The 22,098-nt window shown below is 44.2% G+C and overlaps 1 protein-coding gene across 3 annotated transcripts in view; it reads left to right on the top strand.

The window, feature by feature from the left end:
* Nucleotides 1–22,098, top strand: part of C1H4orf19 (chromosome 1 C4orf19 homolog) — a 98,830-nt gene that overhangs the window by 29,397 nt on the left and 47,335 nt on the right. For 2 of the 3 annotated variants that reach the window (XM_069744621.1, XM_069744620.1), the window contains exon 2: nucleotides 16,093–16,143. The exons of the other annotated variant lie outside the window; for it this stretch is intronic. Coding sequence is in view for 1 of the 2 variants with exons in the window: in XM_069744620.1 (XP_069600721.1) it covers nucleotides 16,132–16,143 (12 nt within the window). In the remaining variant the exon portion in view is untranslated. The remainder of the gene's footprint in view (nucleotides 1–16,092; nucleotides 16,144–22,098) is intronic. 3 annotated transcript variants of the gene reach the window in all.

Raw genomic sequence — 22,098 nt, 5'->3', positions numbered from 1 at the left:
GCCAAAACAAGGCGACCTCAAAGATAGATCAATGGTTCAATTATTCTCTAGGTGGACAGACAGATAGATATCTAAGCAGATAGATGAGAGAGAGATTGCGATAGAGAAAAAGAGAGTCAGCGTCAAGTGGATGTATTCACTAGGTAGATAACTCGTAGCTTCTGTGATATGTATGAAGCGGGAGCCTTAGTACATGCCCAGACACGAGATAATATCACAAAAAGGAAATATTACCGGGGAGTTAATTATTGGTCACTGTGATAAATAAAGGTAAAGAATAATTATGAATACACATCAATTATCTCAATGACAACCGCGTCTTCAGCTTAGAAGGAAGGAACCAGGTTCAGGACTTGTCTGTAATTAGATGGAAGTCTACATAAAACATGATGAGGACTATAGAGGTATACTAGTTATCTCATAGCAAACACCTACAAACTGTCTTGCTGACCATGGTAACATTATCTTATCAGTTTCTTAAACGGAAACTGTCAGCTCATACATGCTGCCCAAACCATGAGTGGCATGTATCAGCCACCGGCTGTACGAACACAGCCATGTATGTTTGGTAAAACACACTTTTAACAGATGCCAAGGACCGAGACACGCAGGTGACTAGTCTCACAGGCAGGTCCCAAATGACTTCTCCCAGCCCAATGACAGTGACTGGCAAGCCTTTGCCTAAAGGCTTGTCAGTCACTGTCAGGGGGCGAGGAGGCGGCTGTCATAAGTATGAACACGGCAGCATTTCAGAGACAAACATACATGGCTGTGATCGTACAGCCAATGTCTGAGACATGCTGCCCACGGTTTGAGCAGCATGTACTGTGTCAGCTGACAGGTTCCCTTTAACCTGTCAGCAGGATAGTGCACTGTAACCTACAGACAGTGTGAGGTCGGCGCTGTTATACTGATTACAATGATGCCTTGATTGGTGAAATCCGTCTTGTGGTTGTTGTTTAATCTTTATTTGCAGTTTTGAGTTAATGCTTTGTTCGTGCTCCGGCGCGGCCTGTGGGGGTCTTCATGTGGTGCTCTGACTAGATATTCATGATGCAGACTGCTGACAGGTCACTGATCCCTCACTGACTGCCCCCTAGTTTACATAATGAATATTATATACACATATTGAAAAAAAAAACATCTGCAGGCAGGCACCAGCCGTGGCACCTGCATTGCAGTATAATCACATATGTACTGTGTATATAATTAATATGTTTCAGGACATCCTGATATTCCGAAAAAAAATCAATTTGAAAATGGCCGCAACTGCGTCTACTACTGCGCATGCGCCGGTGGCGTCATCTTGCTAGAGAAAAAAATAATTTCTTCCTCCAAGATGGCTCCACCGGCGCATGCTCAGTAGTAGCTATCGGCGTTTATAAACCTCTTTTTGACATTGGGTGTAATAGTACGCAGATGCCGGACTCCCCCTCTTTGGTGCGGGTTCCAGGGCTGAGCCCGCACCTTTCCGGACACATGACAGTTGACATGTGACCACAACAGCCGTTGGTGGAATCGCGACCCAACCGCAGCTATTAACTAGGTAAATGCCGCTGTCAATAATAGCGGTCCATTTAGGTGGAGGTCAAAAGAAACAATGATTGCAGAAAACAACAGATTTGGATTGTTTACTTGCTGGAGATCTTATCAATATGGGTGAATTATAGCTTATCTGCGCGATCCATACTTCATAGTCGGCAGCAGTCAGACTGGTTTACTCTGTGAATTCAATGTGGCGGGACGTGAAGGCTCTGGAGCTAAAATGGAAAATTGGAATAATGCAAAGGACTGCGTAATGTATGTTACATACAGAGTTCTTCATTCATTTTATCACTGGCTTTAGCAAAGCTTTTCTGTATCTATTATTATATTATTATGCATATTGTAGAATCTACCAATAGGACAGAGGCGTAAAACCATCTGACAACACAAAAGAGAAGGCAAGCTGACATAGGTCATTTATATACAGAATATTGTCCTCTGGGAATATATAGAAAGATATAGAAAGTGGTTACAACTAGGGTTGAGCGAAACGGGTCGAACATTTTCAAAAGTCGCCGACTTTTGGCGAAGTCGAGTTTCATGAAACCCGATCCGACCCCTGTGCGTGGTCGGCCATGCGGTACGCGACTTTCGCGCCAAAGTCGCGTTTCAATGACACGAAAAGCGCCATTTCTCAGCCAATGAAGGTAAACGCAGAGTGTGGGCAGCGTGATGACATAGGTCCTGGTCCCCACCATCTTAGAGAAGGGCATTGCAGTGATTGGCTTGCTGTCTGCGGCGTCACAGGGGCTATAAAGGGGAGTTCCCGCCGACCGCCATGTTACTGCTGCTGATCTGAGCTTAGGGAGAGGTTGCTGCCGCTTCGTCAGAAGCAGGGATAGCGTTAGGCAGGGTCCATTAACCACAAAACCGCTTGTGCTGTAGCGATTTCCACTGCCCAACACCACCTTCGGTGTGCAGGGACAGTGGAAGCTCCTTTTTTTTTTTTTTTCCTCAGCGCTGTAGCTCATTGGGCTGCCCTAGAAGGCTCCCTGATAGCTGCATTGCTGTGTGTACGCCGCTGTGCAAACCAACTGCTTTTTTCAAAGCACAAATCCTGTTGTTCCTTCCTTTCTGCACAGCTATCTTGTTTGTTTGTCCACACTTTTTATTTAATTTGTGCATCAGTCCACTCCTTATTGCTGCCTGCCATACCTGGCTGAGATTACTGCAGGGAGATAGTAATTGAAGGACACTCCCTGATTTTTTTTTTTTTTTTGTGGGAGATTAAGATTGACATTTCTGCTAGAGTGCCATCCCTGTCTGTGTCATCTCTCACTCAGTGGGCCATAGAAAGCCTATTTATTTTTTTGCTTGATTTGGGTTCCAAAATCTACCAGAAAAAATCACAACATCAATCAGTGGGAGAAAAATATTGGCCTCAGGGCTTGTGTGCCACTCCTTACTCCTGTGTGCCATCTCTCACTCAGTGGGCCATAGAAAGCCTATTAATTTTTTTGCTTGATTTGGGTTCTAAATTCTACCTGAAAAAATCAATAAATCAATCAGTGGGAGATTAATATTGGCCTTTGGGCTTGTGTGCCAGTCCTAAGCGTGCCATCTCTCTCTCTCTCAGATAGTGGGCCATAGAAAGCCTATTTTTTTATTATTTTATTGGGTTTATAAATTTTCCCTGGAAAAAAAAAAAAAGTGGGAGATTAATATTGGCCTCTGGGCTTGTGTGCCAGTCCTGAGCGTGCCATCTCTCTCACAAATAGTGGGCCATAGAAAGCCTATTTATTTTTTTGGTTGATTTGGGTTCATAATTCTACCTGAAAAAATCAATCAATCAATCAGTGGGAGATTAATATTGGCCTTTGGGCTTGTGTGCCAGTCCTAAGCGTGCCATCTCTCTCTCTCAGATAGTGGGCCATAGAAAGCCTATTTATTATTATTTTTTTTATTGGGTTTATAAATTTTCCCTGGAAAAAAAAAAAATGGGAGATTAATATTGGCCTCTGGGCTTGTGTGCCAGTCCTGAGCGTGCCATCTCTCTCACAAATAGTGGGCCATAGAAAGCCTATTAATTTTTTTGCTTGATTTGGGTTCCAAAATCTACCAAAAAAAATCACTAAATCAATCAGTGGGAGATTAATATTGGCCTCTGGGCTTGTGTGCCACTCCTGACTCCTGTGAGCGTCATCTGTCACTCAGTGGGCCCTAGAAAGCCTATTTTTTGTTTTATTTGTTTTCTAAATTCTCCCTGAAAAAATCATTTTATTTTCTTTGGTTTCTAAATTATTCCTGAAAAAAATCATTTTTTTTGTATTTTTTTTTCTCTCAAGTCTCCCTGAAAAAAAAAAAAAAAAAAATCTGTGGGAGATTCATATTGCCCCTTCTGCTTGTGTGCCAGTCTTGACTCCTGGGTGTGCCATCTCTCTCTCTCTCCCCAATTGTGGGCCATAGAAAGCCTATTAATTTTTTTGCTTGATTTGGGTTCCAAAATCTACCAAAAAAAATAACTAAATCAATCGGTGGGAGATTAATATTGGCCTCTGGGCTTGTGTGCCACTCCTGACTCCTGTGTGCGTCCTCTCTCACTCAGTGGGCCCTACAAAGCCTTTTTTTTTTTTTTCCTAAATTCTCCCTGAAACAATCATTTCATTTTATTTGTTTTATAAATTCTTCTGTAAAAAATAATTTTTTTTAATTTTTTTTTTTTCTGAAGTCTCCCTTTTAAAAAAAACAAACACAAATCAGTTGGAGATAAATATTTACATTTGCGCTTCAGTGACAGTCCTGCGTGTGTGCCATCTCATTTGTTGCCAACAACAACAGAGTGTGTAACATTGTGGCTGATTTTCGTTGTGGTCTCACCCACCTGTAAAGGGGTAGCTAAATCATACTGAAGTTATAGCTCACCGTGTAAGTTGTGTGACAGCAACAAATACCGTTCGTTTGGTAACGTTTTTAAAACAATGAGGAAGTCTGGTGGAAGAGGTCGTGGCCGGGGGCGTTCATTGTCAGCTGGTAATGAGGGTAGTGGTAGTGGTGGAGCATCAGGTGGTCGTGGGAAAAAAAATATTGCACCTAAGTCTGGAGCTGTGGAGCCAGGTTCGTCGTCTGGCTACACAAGGCCTCGAACCCTCCCTTTTCTGGGAGTAGGAAAACCGCTTTTAAAGCCGGAGCATCAAGAGCAAGTTTTGGCTTATCTTGCTGACTCAGCCTCTAGCTCTTTTGCCTCCTCTCGTGAAACTGGTAAAAGTAAAAGCAGCGCGTCGTTAGTGGATGTTCACGGTCAGGGACAAGTCGCTTCCTTGTCCTCTTCAGCAAAAACAACAACAGAGAAGAATGCAGCAGGCGACACAACGGGTTACTCCATGGAGCTCTTTACACATACCGTCCCTGGCTTAGAAAGTGAAGCAGTTAACAGTCCATGCCCATTACAAGTTGAATCTGACATGGAGTGCACTGATGCACAGCCACAGCCAGACTACTATGCTGGTCCTTTGACTCAGACCACAACATTGCCCTCGCAGGGTGCTGATCAAGAATCAGACCCTGATGAGACTATGTTGCCCCATCACGAACGCTATACCACCGACCGACACGGTGACACAGACGAAGTTGCACACGAGCTACAAGAAGAGGTAATAGATGACCCAGTTCTTGACCCCGATTGGCAGCCATTGGGGGAACAGGGTGCAGGCGGCAGCAGTTCTGAAGCGGAGGAGGAGGGGCCGCAGCAGGCATCAACATCGCAACAGGTTCCATCTGCCGGGCCCGTATCTTGGCCAAAACGCGTGGCAAAGTCAAAACCTGTTGGAGGACAGCGTGGCCATCCGGTTAAAGCTCAGTCTGCAATGCCTGAAAAGGTATCCGATGCTAGAAAGAGTGCAGTCTGGCATTTTTTTAAACAACATCCAATTGATCAGCACAAAGTAATCTGTCAAAAATGTTCAACTACCTTAAGCAGAGGGCAGAATCTGAAAAGTCTCAATACAAGTTGCATGCATAGACATTTAACCACCATGCATTTGCAAGCTTGGACTAACTAACAAACGTCCCTTAAGGTTGTAGCACCCTCGGCCAATGAAGCTACTCATCAACGCAACATCCCTTCCGGCAGTGTAGGGCCACCATTTTCTGCACCACCTGCAGTATCTGTGCAGGTTTCTTTGCCAGGCCAAAGCAGTCAGGGTCAGGGAATCTCCAGTTTCTTAGTAGGAAACACTGCATCTAGGGCACCGGCGGCAACAATACCATCTCCCACCGTCTCTCAGTCTGCCATGTCCACCGGCACCCCCGCTAGTTCCACGATCTCCAGCTCTCCAGTCCAGCTCACCCTACATGAGACTATGGTTAGAAAAAGGAAGTACTTAGCCTCGCATCCGCGTACACAGGGTTTGAACGCCCACATAGCTAGACTAATCTCGTTAGAGATGATGCCCTACCGGTTAGTTGAAAGCGAAGCTTTCAAAGACCTGATGGACTACGCTGTACCACGCTACGAGCTACCCAGTCAACACTTTTTTTCCAGAAAAGCCATCCCAGCCCTCCACCAGCAAGTTAAAGAGCGCATCGTCCATGCACTCAGGCAATCTGTGAGCACAAAGGTGCACCTGACAACAGATGCATGGACCAGTAGGCATGGCCAGGGACGTTACGTGTCCATCACGGCACACTGGGTAAATGTGGTGGATTCAGGGTCCACAGGGGACAGCAAGTTTGGGACAGTTCTGCCTAGCCCACGGTCTAGGAAACAGTTGGCTGTAGCCGTTCGCACCCCCTCCTCCTCCTCCTCCTCCTCGTCCTCCTGCAGAAGCGAGAGCTCGTCCACAGACCGCAGTCGCACAACCACTCCATCCGCAGCTGCCACTGTTGCACACCAGGTCTCCCATTATGGGGCAGCTACTGGCAAACGTCAGCAGGCTGTATTGGCTATGAAGTGTTTGGGCGACAACAGACACACCGCGGAAGTTCTGTCCGAGTTCTTGCAGCAAGAAACGCAGTCGTGGCTGGGCACTGTAGATCTTGAGGCAGGCAAGGTAGTGAGTGATAACGGAAGGAATTTCATGGCTGCCATCTCCCTTTCCCAACTGAAACACATTCCTTGCCTGGCTCACACCTTAAACCTGGTGGTGCAGTGCTTCCTGAAAAGTTATCCGGGGTTATCCGACCTGCTCCTCAAAGTGCGTGGACTTTGCGCACATATCCGCCGTTCGCCTGTACACTCCAGCCGTATGCAGACCTATCAGCGTTCTTTGAACCTTCCCCAGCATCGCCTAATCATAGACGTTGTTACAAGGTGGAACTCAACACTGCACATGCTTCAGAGACTGTGCGAACAGAGGCGGGCTGTTATGTTTTTGTGGGAGGATACACATACACGGGCAGGCAGTAGGATGGCAGACATGGAGTTGTCAGGTGTGCAGTGGTCGAAGATTCAAGACATGTGTCAAGTCCTTCAGTGTTTTGAGGAATGCACACGGCTGGTTAGTGCAGACAACGCCATAATAAGCATGAGCATCCCCCTAATGTGTCTGCTGATGCAAAGTTTGATGCACATAAAGGATCAGGCGTCTGCACCAGAGGAAGAGGAAAGCCTTGATGACAGTCAGCCATTGTCTGGTCAGGGCAGTGTACAGGACGAGGTAGCGGGCGAAGAGGAGGTGGAGGATGAGGAGGATGATGGGGATGAGTATATTTTTAATGAGGAAGCTTTCCCGGGGTCATTGGAAATTGGTGGCGTGGCAAGGGCGGGTTCTGGTTTTTTGAGGGACACAAGTGACGTAGATTTGCCTGCAACTGCCCCTCAACCAAGCACAACTGCAGATTTGACAACTGGAACTTTGGCCCACATGGCGGATTATGCCTTGCGTATCCTCAAAAGGGACACACGCATTACAAAAATGATGAACGATGACGATTACTGGTTGGCCTGCCTCCTTGATCCTCGCTATAAAGGCAAATTGCAAAATATTATGCCACATGAGAACTTGGAACTAATATTAGCAACAAAACAATCAACTCTTGTTGACCGTTTGCTTCTGGCATTCCCTGCACACAGCGCCCGTGATCGTTCTCACACGAGCTCCAGGGACCAGCAGACCAGAGGTGTTAGAGGGGCAGAAATCAGAAGTGGCGTTGGCCAGAGGGGTTTTCTGACCAGGTTGTGGAGTGATTTTGCTATGACCGCAGACAGGACAGGTACTGCAGCATCAATTCAAAGTGACAGGAGACAACATTTGTCCAGTATGGTTACAAACTATTTTTCATCCCTTATCGACGTTCTCCCTCAACCGTCATTCCCATTTGATTACTGGGCATCCAAATTAGACACCTGGCCAGAATTGGCAGAATATGCATTGCAGGAGCTTGCTTGCCCGGCAGCTAGTGTCCTATCAGAAAGAGTATTCAGTGCTGCAGGTTCAATACTAACTGAAAAAAGGACTCGTCTGGCTACCCAAAATGTAGATGATCTAACCTTCATTAAAATGAACCACAACTGGATTTCGAAATCTTTTGCCCCACCTTGCCCGGCTGACACCTAACTTTCCTATGAAAAGGTCTTGCCTGTGGACTCTTCTGAATGACTTTTCCAATCTCGTAATTTTCTGCACCTGATTGTCCAGCATACGACATGTTTACTCCTAACAAAATGGCCAAACTCCCCACACGGGGCCGTGGTATCGCCACTTTGCGCCAGCACCCGTGAGAGTGCTGTTTGTCTGAAGAGGTGGGTGTGCCCGCTTTTGGTCGACGGCACTGCCACTGGGTCCCTCATAGTACAATAAAGTGTCTCTGGCGGTGGTGGTGCGCACCCAACGTCAGACACACCATTGTAATATGAGGGGCCCTGGGCCTGTACCGCCGGCCACAAGACAGTTCCCCCCCAGCTCAAACAGTGCTCTACCACTAGCAAAATTATCTCTCACAGCTTCACCAATGTTTAGTCTATGCGCTGACATCCTTCAATGCCTGGCACTGACAATACCATTGTTTTGACATTTTTGTTATGTTAGGCCTTCGAAGCCTGTCTGCGGTCCGTTCTTTCTACAACTACTACACTGACCAGGCCACTGCTGGCCGTGTTCCCCTGGAACCAATTTAAACTTGCCTACAGCCAGCCCAATTTTGTTATGTTAGGCCTTCTTAGCCTGTCTGCCGTCACTCCTTCCACTAGACTTCCACTGACCAGACCACTGTTGCCCGTGTACCCCTGGAACCAATTTTAAATTGCCAACAGCCAAATGTTATTATGTTAGGCCTTTGATGCCTGTCTGCCATCACTCCTTCCACTAGACTTCCACTGACCAGACCACTGTTGCCCGTGTACCCCTGGAACCAATTTTAAATTGCCAACAGCCCAATGTTATGATGTTAGGCCTTTGATGCCTGTCTGCCGTCACTCCTTCCACTAGGCCTCCACTGACCTGTCTACTGCTGCCCGTGTTCCCATGGAACCAATTGTAAATTGCCTACAGCCAGCCCGTTTTATTACGTTAGGCCTTCGAAGCCTGTCTGCGGTCCCTCCTTCCACTAGGCCTCCACTTACCTGTCTACTGCTGCCCGTGTTCCCCTGGAACCAATTTTAAATTGCCTACAGGCAGCCCAATTTATTATGTTAGGCCTTCGAAGCCTGTCTGCGGTCCCTCCTTCCACTAGGCCTCCACTTACCTGTCTACTGCTGCCCGTGTTCCCCTGGAACCAATTTTAAATTGCCTACAGCCAGCCCATTTTATTATGTTAGGGCTTCGAAGCCTGTCTGCGGTCCCTCCTTCCACTAGGCCTCCACTGACCTGTCTACTGCTGCCCGTGTTCCCCTGGAACCAATTTTAAACTGCCTACAGGCAGCCCAATTTATTATGTTAGGGCTTCGAAGCCTGTCTGCGGTCCCTCCTTCCACTAGGCCTCCACTGACCTGTCTACTGCTGCCCGTGTACCCCTTGAACCAACATCATAAAATAAAAAAAAAAGTATTTTGCTTATAAAAAAGAAAATACTGGTGAGATATCAAATGCAGACATTTTAACATTAAAAACAAACACACAACTAAAATCTGGTACAGTACTAAAAATGGCCACCAGCTACAATTACTTTATCCTGCAAGTATTTAACTGAAAGGTTTTTTAAATTGAAAACACAGATATGGCATCCACCGAGTGTTGTCCTGTCGCGTCTTCTTTATATTATTGCCGAGAAGATGCAAAACAATGAAAATAATAAAATCATTAATTACCAAAATAATAGAGAAAGTCAACACCACATTGCAAATAAACATTCATTCCAAATAAAGAAGCAGGGCGCGTCCGAGGGTGAGTATATACCTAATAAGAATATAATCACCCTCGGACGCGCAATGCTTATTTCCAACAGCCTTCCTTCCTAAGAATCAGCCCTTCCGTGGTGTAGAGAGACGTTGTGTTACACTTCAAGGTGTTCCCCAGGTTGTCTTTCCTGAGCTTCGATCTTCCGGCTCTCGTTTAGTAGTTCTTGGAAACTACACTGCATTAGGCCTTCAAATTGGGTATGGGGTGTAGAGAGAGGGTGTGTTACACTCCAAGGTGTTCCCCAGGTTGCCTTTCCTGAGCTTCGATCTTCCGGCTCTCGTTTAGTAGTTGTTGGAAACTACGCTGCATTAGGCCTTCAAATTGGGTATGGGGTGTAGAGAGAGGGTGTGTTACACTCCAAGGTGTTCCCCAGGTTGCCTTTCCTGAGCTTCGATCTTCCGGCTCTCGTTTAGTAGTTGTTGGAAACTACGCTGCATTAGGCCTTCAAATTGGGTATGGGGTGTAGAGAGAGGGTGTGTTACACTCCAAGGTGTTCCCCAGGTTGCCTTTCCTGAGCTTCGATCTTCCGGCTCTCGTTTAGTAGTTGTTGGAAACTACGCTGCATTAGGCCTTCAAATTGGGTATGGGGTGTAGAGAGAGGGTGTGTTACACTCCAAGGTGTTCCCCAGGTTGCCTTTCCTGAGCTTCGATCTTCCGGCTCTCGTTTAGTAGTTCTTGGAAACTACACTGCATTAGGCCTTCAAATTGGGTATGGGGTGTAGAGAGAGGGTGTGTTACACTCCAAGGTGTTCCCCAGGTTGCCTTTCCTGAGCTTCGATCTTCATGCTCTCGTTTAGTAGTTGTCGGAAACTACGCTGCATTAGGCCTACAAATTGGGTATGGGGTGTAGAGAGAGGGTTTGTTACACTCCAAGGTGTTCCCCAGGTTGCCTTTCCTGAGCTTCGATCTTCCGGCTCTCGTTTAGTAGTTGTTGGAAACTACGCTGCATTAGGCCTTCAAATTGGGTATGGGGTGTAGAGAGAGGGTGTGTTACACTCCAAGGTGTTCCCCAGGTTGCCTTTCCTGAGCTTCGATCTTCCGGCTCTCGTTTAGTAGTTCTTGGAAACTACACTGCATTAGGCCTTCAAATTGGGTATGGGGTGTAGAGAGAGGGTGTGTTACACTCCAAGGTGTTCCCCAGGTTGCCTTTCCTGAGCTTCGATCTTCCGGCTCTCGTTTAGTAGTTCTTGGAAACTACACTGCATTAGGCCTACAAATTGGGTATGGGCTGGAGAGAGATGGTGTGTTACACTCCAAGGTGTTCCCCAGGTTTCCTTGCCATTGCTTCGGTCTTCCGACTCTCGTTTAGTAGTTGTAGAAAAGTACACTGCATTAGGCCTACAAAATGGGTATGGGGTGGAGAGAGATGGTGTGTTACACTCCAAGGTGTTCCCCAGGTTGCCTTTCCTGAGCTTCTATCTTCAGGCTCTCATTAAATTGTGGTTAAATGGAACAACTGCATTTGGCATACTAGTTGGTTTGGGGCCTACTATCGGTGTCTGCCACTCCTTGCTGTTCTCCTGGTTTCCTGTCCTGAAATTCCATTTTCAGGCTCTCGTTAAGTAGTTGTTAATGTTAGACTGCATTTGGCCTACTAGTTGGGTTGGGGCCTACTATCGGTGTCTGCCACTCCTTGCTGTTCTCCTCCACTGAACAAAGCTGTGCCGCCTGTTTACTACGGTTGCGAATTTTGAACTGCATTTCGACTACTTACTGATTTGGCCCTACTCTCTGTGTCAGCCTCTCATTCCAGTTGTCCTCCACTGCAATGCCCCCTGGTTATTCCTGTGTTACCAATTTTGAACTGCATTTAGCCCACTTTATTCTTTGGGCCTATATCTGTGTTTCCACTTCATCGTGCCCATTGCCCAGCCAGTGATAGATGAGTCTGCTGGTACATTGACCCATAACGCAACATTCCCCGTGCATGCTACACAACAACATTGTGACCCTGCTGAAAGTCAGGTTGCTCTTCCCGCATACCATACCACCTTACACGGGGACAAAGAGGAAGGTGCAGATGAAAGTGCAGGTTCCTTCATCAGGTGGGGGGAGGAATACTAGTTGGCGACGTCACTGGCACAGGGCCTCTCATAGTACGCAAAAGTGTTGCTGCCGGTGGGAGGCGCCCCCGCCGTGCAAACACACCGCTGTACTTTGAGGGGCCCTGTGCCAGTGCCAATGCCGACAAGTGGGCCCCCCCGGCTTGCTCAGGATCACAGCACTTGCAAAGTTGAAATACTTACCTCTCCCTGCTCCACTGCCGTGACGTGGTCCAGATTTCCTGGGCCCACTAATTACTTGAACCAGCCCCACCCCACACAACTTTAGCCAAATGACCCCCAATTTCAAATGCCTTCCAATTATTATAAGGTAAATTACGCTTGACAAGCTTCATTAAGAAGAATGGATGGTTTTGACATTAAAATGGGCACTCTAGGTGTTTTCCTGGCCCCCACTCACTGCCGACTATGCTGCCCCATTGACTTGCATTGGGTTTCGTGTTTCGGTCGATCCCGACTTTTCGCCATAATCGGCCGATTTCACTCGACCCGACTTTTGAGATAGTCGGGTTTCGCGAAACCCGGCTCGACTCTAAAAAGGTCAAGGTCGCTCAACTCTAGTTACAACAGCAAATATACATAACTATTTGTTTTCTGGAAATAGTTTATGTAGCTAATCTGCCAAGAAATACCCAGAAACGGTGAAGCGTTTTCTCCCTTCATAAAAATAATAAAAAGTGATACAATGTTCTGACGTGTTGTATTTCAATTCAATAGTAATCTGACAACCACTTTAATTTTGTTAGACAAGCACAGACCTAAGACGAAGTGCAAGGCCAAGAGATGATTCAACCGATTCAATGCAAATTGAATTTGAGATGAATTTGATGAATTTCCCAGGTCTCAGCTAATTCAAACAGTTTGTGATTCGATGTTAATACTTGCCACCTTTTTACTTTTTGCATAAGATTGTATCAGTCACACAAGTTTGATATAACCTCAGACGAGAAAGCAAAATCTTCCCAAGAAAGCCTTCCAGCTATCTTTGCATTTGTTATAGCGCAGGCAATCAGGCGAGCCTATCATAGACTGTATAAAAGCTGAGCCAGGGAATGCAGCAACCATTTTATAATGATTTAAGATAGTGAGAGGACATTAGCACTCACAGTTCAGCAATAAAGACAGGAAGTGAAAGTCCTTAAACATTGGACAAGTGCTCCATACTGCAATGTGTTGCGCAACTGCAGCAGTGAAGAAAATGAGAATAGTAGTTTGCAAATGATATAGAGATTTAATTGATAGACGGAAAGTAAGAGATAAAAGAGGTGCCAGAATCAGTGTGATTGATCAGTGATATGGTGTAGCTGGTATCTGTCATGCCGCAGTTGAAATACAATTACATTTTTATTCTTTATTCTTAATGCACTAAAAAGCAGAAGCAAGACAGCACAATAGTTTTTACAGTGATAAAAATGTTAAATTAGTTTTAGATGGTGTGCTTGCTTGTCTCAGGTGACTGTACCAGGTTTTGGCATTTCTTATGCATTCATTTTTGTGAATGTCCCTGTCCCTACATCATAGTGCTGTCAGATTACATAGCAAAAACCTATGGACAGATTCTCTTTAAAGATATTGAAAGAGGTTGGCAATACTCCGAAGAAACCACAGTGCAGAGCTACCTGCAATTTGCAGTACATTTCTTACCCACAACCCACAAATCACATTTTGGGGAAATATTCAGCGAACCTGATGTATTTGAATTTGGAATGTTTCGATCATCTCTAGATAGGACATATTCTACTTGAAAGCGTTGTGGCATTAGGATGTTATTAGACCTCTGATCTCATTTCTATGAAGCATATAATAGGCAGATGTTTTATATGGTATATACCTATATTTAGTGCTTTGTGTTTTTTCCGATGGCCGCTTTTATGCAGGCTGCTGCTCTTCTTGTGCTGACTGTGGCCTTTTCCTCCCGTGTATTGTGGTAAAAGCTTTGACCTTTTACTATTGCATATCAGTGTAAATGTAAGCTGTGGGCCATAAGGCGGATGACTTTGTTTAGTAGTTTTCAGAAACCAATCTTGCATTTAGAGGCAATAAGCCTCGGCATTACCGCTGCTCTGGTAATCACTGTCACTTTCAGTAAGACTTGAAAGTTGTGCAATGTATCTCACCGAGATTAGATGAACGCAGTGGGATTTTACACCTCATGGGCTGACAATGACACAATTGTTCTCTCTGTTAGGCAGTTTTATAATATGACAACAGGTCATTTTACCAATAAACCATATTATTACAAAAGACTGATATGAATCCTTCCATTACCCGAGACTAGCAAAGCTGCATTAACCTCTTCAGTACCAAAAACCATCAACAAAGCAGATTTGAAACCCTAAACTAGATAATCAGACAAGTCTAAAATTAGTCTGAATTTATCTTTGGGTTCCTAGACTTGAGATTCATATTTACTAGATCAATCATTGGGGTGTGGCATTGGAAAACTCTACAAGTCTCAAGTCCCAATTTTTAGGCTCAATAGACAGGCAGCTATGCATTTAACTAGGTTGGAGATATGGAAACCTATGAGTGCTGTCAACTCATAGTTCTATAACATCTATATATGTAAAGCCAAGTCAAGATGTCGTCATTGTCGTAGACTGCTTCCATTCTAAAAAATATCTTTTGAATACAACAATATTGGAACATGCAAGATCATCGTTAGGGATTGCCTCCCTTGCCCACCTTAGCAAATGTTGGGGGGGGGAGATTGGACCTGTTGGATTTCACATGCCTGATGCTTTGTTCTAAAGGGAAATAAGGTATTATTAATGGCGTCAGCTCATTCCTTTTTTGCAAAAATAAAAAAATCCCCAGAAGTGGACAACCCTTATTATAAAAGTCAATGATAGGAGAATTTATAACTTTTTTTTTAGCTGAGCCCCTCTCACCTGATTTATGGAAACAGACCACATCAAAGTTGAATGAGCTGCAAAATAGAGAGTCTGGAAAAAGTCAAGCAGAGCAAAACTGTTAATAAAATCTGAATGGTAAACATGATTTTAACCCCAAATACATCCATTTAAATAAAAATAAATAAATAAATTCCCAACGGTAGACAACCCTTTTAAGTACACCGACACGTTCAACTCCGTCCTAAAAGCTCCGTGGGAAGTTGTGAGAAATAAAAAAAGGTGTCTATTAACTTTCTTGGTTGTCACCTCATTTACTTAACACTAGGTTCATTTGTGATTGACTAAATAAATGTTAGCCTGGGCTTAGAGCAGCTGACTTGCCATAGCCAAGACTGGTTCCCACATTTGTGTATCTTAGTGTTTATCTCATTTTAAACATCCTTGACCCAAGTTTTCTACCTGCTAATGTTGACTCACTTTATCATTGCCCACAAGGTTAAACAGTCTGAAGATGAATAAGTGCCATATTTCATGTTATTTCTAGTTTTGATTTGGGTACAAAGGAATAAACTTTTTATGCTATGAAACCTTTACAGCAAAAAACTAATAAACTTAAGGAGCATTACACTGCAAGATAATCGTGAAAGAACTTTGTTAAAACTGCTCGTTACACCATTATCTTGCCAACGGACTGATGATGTGCGAGCAAAACGCAAAGCTTTGTCGCAAAAGTTCATCTTACTCGGTGGGGCATCTTCTCGTGTACACAGGACTTGAGCTGCTAAGAACTGTGGCCGCCTATGTGTACCGGGCTGTCAAGCATAGATCACTTGGTGTGCATCGCTTGCTTTGGTCTGCTTGTGTCAGCAGGCACTCAAGTGACCCTCGATCAGAAAATGCTTACCGATGGGTGGCCTTAGCGTGCCTCTTGTTGGTATATGTAAAAGGAGATTTCAAATGTACAACCAAATATTAATTGTTCTGTTGACCTTGGTAGAGATGGTTGGATATAAAAATATAGTCCAGGTGAAATGAGAAATGAAAATGCCTCTCAAACATCACAGATAAATGAATTTCCACTATAAATCACCCTAGCACATTGGCACTTCAGTACCAGAGACATAAGTGAATCGGACCATTTGTTCCCCAGACCTTTTATTACATTCATATCCACTCCTAAAACAAAACAGGACTATACATTTCTCAGGTATAGCCACCATATCTGGTGCCCTCTGTTCTCCTCTCTTATTCTTTTAGATATCAAGTCTGTTATCTCCTCCAATATGGCCACCAAGAAGTATGGAGAGTGCTCTTGATCATGTGAAACTTGTCTCACTTTCTGTTTCCGTGCTTTAGGTTGCCATCATTGTCTTCACTACTGGTCCATCCCTCTCAATGGAAAAGCAGGTAAGGCATGGTTCAGACTTTTCACAGCACTCCCCATGCAACAATGGTGACTATTTTAGAAAAAAAGAGAATGGCTGATGGATTACTGAAAGGCTACAGATGATCAGTGGCCATTAGGGGTTACAGTGGTCACGTGACATAATAATGTCACATAAGCCCCAGGAGAACCAGTGCTGACACCGCTGAAATGGCGTTGGCACAGGAGCGGCGTATACTGCAGGCATTATTATACTAGGGGGAAACATTGGGATTGAGGAGGGGTTTGTCCGAGTAGTGGACAATCCATTTACGGACAGGTTGTCCAGTAGAGGACAGTCCTTTTAATGCGTTGTTGTTAGGTTAAAAAATCCTACATATGAATAATTAAATTCACAATGCAGCAATTTCCAAAGCTTGGGAGTTTCTAAATATCCACCAATTTGCTGGTTCTGCTAGATCAGAAATCATTCATCACAGTAGCATCAGCAATGTCAAGATGAGATATAGGGAGTTTTTAGGTGTTCACATTAAAGAACAATCGCCAGTGATTTTATTTTTCACTCACTCTGGGCCGGTTTGATGCTCACACTTCAAGTACAGACCACAAAGTCCAGAACGGCTGCAGGTCTCTTGGCTCGAACACAACAGCCTCATACTGTATATGCCATTGAGGCTGTCGAGTTCTGGTCAGGAGACCCGAGGCCGGTCCAGACATTGCAGTCTATGCTCGGATCGCAAAATGTTGAATGTGGGAAACTGGCCCAATCTACCTTTTGGACACCTTTTATTCCACCTTGTTCCTCTCTCCCCATCACACGCTTATGGTGGAGTTGGATGAAATAAATGACTAATACTTGACAAACGATAGGCGTGAAATACAAAATACTGTTGCCACTATTATTAACACATTACTATCCGCACAATAATAAGAGCAATTACACCAATGTTGTTGTAAGCCACAGAAAGTAGTAATTAACATCGATGACTGCAGTCATCTGACATCACGTTGTCTGATCACCGACATGCGCTCCATTGTAAACTGAAATCTGCAGCTTATTTCACTTTATTCTCGCTGTTGTTCGTTGTATGATAACGTTACGCTCATTAGACACCAAGAAGTCAAAAGAAATAATTGTTTATAAAAGCTAATCAAATATTTTATGCCAAACACGTTCACTGTGTGAGCGGTAATGAGACATATCCACCGCAGCCAAGTGAAGAAAGTCATCCAAATGTCTTATTTCTACCTCTTAGGAAATAACAGGGGTCATGACAGGAGAATAATGCAGTTTTAATGACAGCAGCAAAATGTCCAGGAACATACAGCTCAATAAAAAAGGTCCACCATAATGATTGTCCATGTCTACTCCTTCCTGCCAGTGCAGATATGGGAATTATATAATAGTCTCTAATAGGTCCATAGTCCAGAAGTGTCTAATAGGGCAACTATGTGCTGATTAATTTCATAATTTATTTTTATAGCTTTGTTTTTCTCATTCAGAGCCCTAAATCCTCTATTTATACAGTATGGGACTAGTGAAATACTGGCTGCCTGCAGCCACCACTAGGGGGAGGTACTGAGCTTATTAACTGCTACATTCATAAATTGAACTCAGAGATCAAATGGTATGCAGTACACACTCAGCTCCCTCTAGTGGTGACTCTGTTATTGAAAATGTGCTTTCATCAAAAACATACAGAAATAAATCGCTCTGCTGGACAAAGGCGTAAGTCAGGTCACGGTCTGGGGTCAAAATACCAGGAGATAGCGGATAAAAGCAAAAGGACAAGACAAAGGGATAGTATTAGTCAAAACACGGTCCAAGGGTCAGGCAGTGGAAGATCAGAACTCAGAACAACAAAATCAGGCAAATACTCACCAGGAAGCATAAACTACATCTGACAGGGATCAGAGGCAAACAGTTCAGTTAAATAGCTTGGCAGTCTCCAGAACAGAGAACACCTGGAGAAAGTCTCGTACCTCCCAGTCCCAGATTGGACAGTTGAGCTGTCAATCAAAGCACTGACAATTCAGCAACCCATCAAAAGATTGGACAACCGAGCTGTCAATCAAAGCACTGACAACTCAGCATGACCCAATTTCCATAGGACAGCAAAACAATTACTGTGAAGAAAACTAGTTCCCCCCACGTCACCAATCCATGGCGTAACTACACAGGCACAGCTCTCCGGCACCCCCTTTGTCTCTCAGGTCAATAAGGGAACTGCACCTAGAGCAAATGGCCACTGGGGAGACTGCCCTGTTACCCACGCTGGGTATTCTAAGATTCGCAATCAGAATAAAAGGATCAGCCCAAAATTAATTTATGGTTTAATTGCCTTAAGGGAGAACTAGATAAATACAAGAAATATACAGTAAAAATATACCTAGCGTTACAGTCAGAGTAAAATATAACAATAATAATACAAGGCTTAGAGTCATAAAGCTGGAGGTCAATTTACCAGGTTGAAGGTCGCTTGTGGAGGCTGGGGAGCTCTGCGTTCCACAGGTACAAGACTTCTAGTTGCCGGGCAGCCCCCAAAAAGCATGTGCCTGCTCCCCTCTGGCTGGCATATGCCCTGTTCCTTATTTCATCATCATATTCTTCTGTTGAGTCTGACTCTCCATGTGTCCTCAGCTCTTAATCCTTCTGTGTCCCTCTCCCCTGTACCTGGGTGGGCTAACAATATCCACCCTTCAGCTTTCCTGCAGAATATATTCCCAATACCTAATAATTGGAATAACTTCTCTCAGGATGATCGGATCAGTACACGGGCGGTACCAGTGCATGTGGTTTGTTCTGCCGGTCGTACAGGGATCTAACCTAGACCCATTCGATTACTGTGGGAGGCTGATCTCTATATCTCAGGTTCCAGGATATTTTTTATGAGCCTGTACCTTAGATGATGCATCCATAATTCATAATTTCATGTTGTAGATGGTCCAGCTGGGGAGACAATAGACGTGTCCTCCTGTAGCCATCTGACATGTATGCTTTAATTGAGCCCCCAGGCACCTCCATGCCCCCTGCTGGCGTGGCTTCCTCATTCAAGCTTTGAAGTGCCATATGCCTGCTACACTGGTCTCAGTCCATTACCATACTAAAGGGTTTTCATTCAAGTAGGGAAAAGGTGGGGGCCAGGAGTGCTCATGTCCCTGCAGACGTGTGACCAGGTGAATTCTGATATGAGACAAAATGGAGTCAGGCCAATCTCTGATAGGAGGCCAGCATTATGCCCCATATCCAAGATGGCGGCTGCTCCCTCTTCACAATTACTAAGAGGAGGAATCCTGACACCAATCTTTTTCAGTGAGTTATTAGTATTCTGCCAGCACTATAGGTCCTGGAACTTCATTTTCCTGATGTTCAACTATGTTCTGCCATTACGAAATGACTTCCTTGCCTCAAACTTTAAGCCTACCTGTCAGTTATAACTACTTTCAGCTTGCAATACCAATTACTCTTCCAAGCATGGAAATAAAAACATTAAACCCATGAGAAAACTTTTTTTTTTTCAAATAAAAATGTATATTTAATAGCCTTTGCCATATTTTCTTGTGGTTATTTTAAAAGCAATTTGATAGACAGCGGAGCAAAGAGATCGTACCCCTCCCCCATGTCCTGTAATCCTTCTCAGTTGGATGACTGCTAGAGACAGATGACACTTTACAACAGGCAATGGACAGCAACTTAGACCAAAAGGGAATAACCAAGTGGCTGGCAGTTGGATATTTGTTAGAGTGTTTTCATGCTGGACACTAGGATTAACATTATTCTAATACTTCCTGTCCTTTTTAGAATCCAGGTGGTTAAGCGCATCAGTAGATTGGCTCTGTCCCTACTGAACTCTAAAATGTTATGTACATGCTCTGATCTGGGTGAAGGTCATTGTGTAGGGAGTGTGAGGAAGTGAGCTGTGGCCGTCACCTATGAATGGTGGATCCTGTTATCTTCTGTAACAAGAGATGTTACCTTTCATTGTAATCCTGTCTGTGATGATAATGAGACTGCTTGAAATGACTTCTAAAAAAATGCATTATTAGGTTTAGTGCTCTTGTGATTTTTTTTTTTTTATAAGGACAGTGATATGGAAAATGGGAAAAATATACATATATATACAGTGGGGCAAAAAAGTATTTAGTCAGTCAGCAATAGTGCAAGTTCCACCACTTAAAAAGATGAGAGGCGTCTGTAATTTACATCATAGGTAGACCTCAACTATGGGAGACAAACTGAGAAAAAAAAATCCAGAAAATCACATTGTCTGTTTTTTTAACAATTTATTTGCATATTATGGTGGAAAATAAGTATTTGGTCAGAAACAAACAATCAAGATTTCTGGCTCTCACAGACCTGTAACTTCTTCTTTAAGAGTCTCCTCTTTCCTCCACTCATTACCTGTAGTAATGGCACCTGTTTAAACTTGTTATCAGTATAAAAAGACACCTGTGCACACCCTCAAACAGTCTGACTCCAAACTCCACTATGGTGAAGACCAAAGAGCTGTCAAAGGACACCAGAAACAAAATTGTAGCCCTGCACCAGGCTGGGAAGACTGAATCTGCAATAGCCAACCAGCTTGGAGTGAAGAAATCAACAGTGGGAGCAATAATTAGAAAATGGAAGACATACAAGACCACTGATAATCTCCCTCGATCTGGGGCTCCACACAAAATCCCACCCCGTGGGGTCAGAATGATCACAAGAACGGTGAGCAAAAATCCCAGAACCACGCGGGGGGACCTAGTGAATGAACTGCAGAGAGCTGGGACCAATGTAACAAGGCTTACCATAAGTAACACACTACGCCACCATGGATTCAGATCCTGCAGTGCCAGACGTGTCCCACTGCTTAAGCCAGTACATGTCCGGGCCCGTCTGAAGTTTGCTAGAGAGCATTTGGATGATCCAGAGGAGTTTTGGGAGAATGTCCTATGGTCTGATGAAACCAAACTGGAACTGTTTGGTAGAAACACAACTTGGCGTATTTGGAGGAAAAAGAATACTGAGTTGCATCCATCAAACACCATACCTACTGTAAAGCATGGTGGTGGAAACATCATGCTTTAGGGCTGTTTCTCTGCAAAGGGGCCAGGACGACTGATCCGGGTACATGAAAGAATGAATGGGGCCATGTATCGTGAGATTTTGAGTGCAAACCTCCTTTCATCAGCAAGGGCATTGAAGATGAAACGTGGCTGGGTCTTTCAACATGACAATGATCCAAAGCACACCGCCAGGGCAACGAAGGAGTGGCTTCGTAAGAAGCATTTCAAGGTCCTGGAGTGGCCTAGCCAGTCTCCAGATCTCAACCCTATAGAAAACCTTTGGAGGGAGTTGAAAGTCCGTGTTGCCAAGCGAAAAGCCAAAAACATCACTGCTCTAGAGGAGATCTGCATGGAGGAATGGGCCAACATACCAACAACAGTGTGTGGCAACCTTGTGAAGACTTACAGAAAACGTTTGACCTCTGTCATTGCCAACAAAGGATATATTACAAAGTATTGAGATGAAATTTTGTTTCTGACCAAATACTTATTTTCCACCATAATATGCAAATAAAATGTTAAAAAAACAGACAATGTGATTTTCTGGATTTTTTTTCTCAGTTTGTCTCCCATAGTTGAGGTCTACCTATGATGTAAATTACAGACGCCTCTCATCTTTTTAAGTGGTGGAACTTGCACTATTGCTGACTGACTAAATACTTTTTTGCCCCACTGTATGTATATTTTAAAATACATTTTTAAACCCCTTTTCTTTAAAGGGATTATCTGGGATTATGTTTTTTTTTTTTACTATGGGCATAAGTACTAACAGGCAGCTGGTTGCTAACTACCTGCTTGCTGTGCACGGCGCTGATCTCCACCACCACAGAGCAGTCACAGACCTCTCTTCCTGTTGATTCAGCAGCTTTCACTGACATCACGTCATCAGAGCAGTGGCTCCTCTTTCACTGTCCTCTGTTGACGGG

The sequence above is a fragment of the Ranitomeya imitator genome, chromosome 1 (assembly GCF_032444005.1).
Source record: "Ranitomeya imitator isolate aRanImi1 chromosome 1, aRanImi1.pri, whole genome shotgun sequence".
Taxonomy (NCBI): Eukaryota; Metazoa; Chordata; class Amphibia; order Anura; family Dendrobatidae; genus Ranitomeya; species Ranitomeya imitator.
The sequence above is the reverse complement of the archived record's forward strand: the minus strand, read 5'-3'. Positions and strand labels throughout refer to the sequence as shown.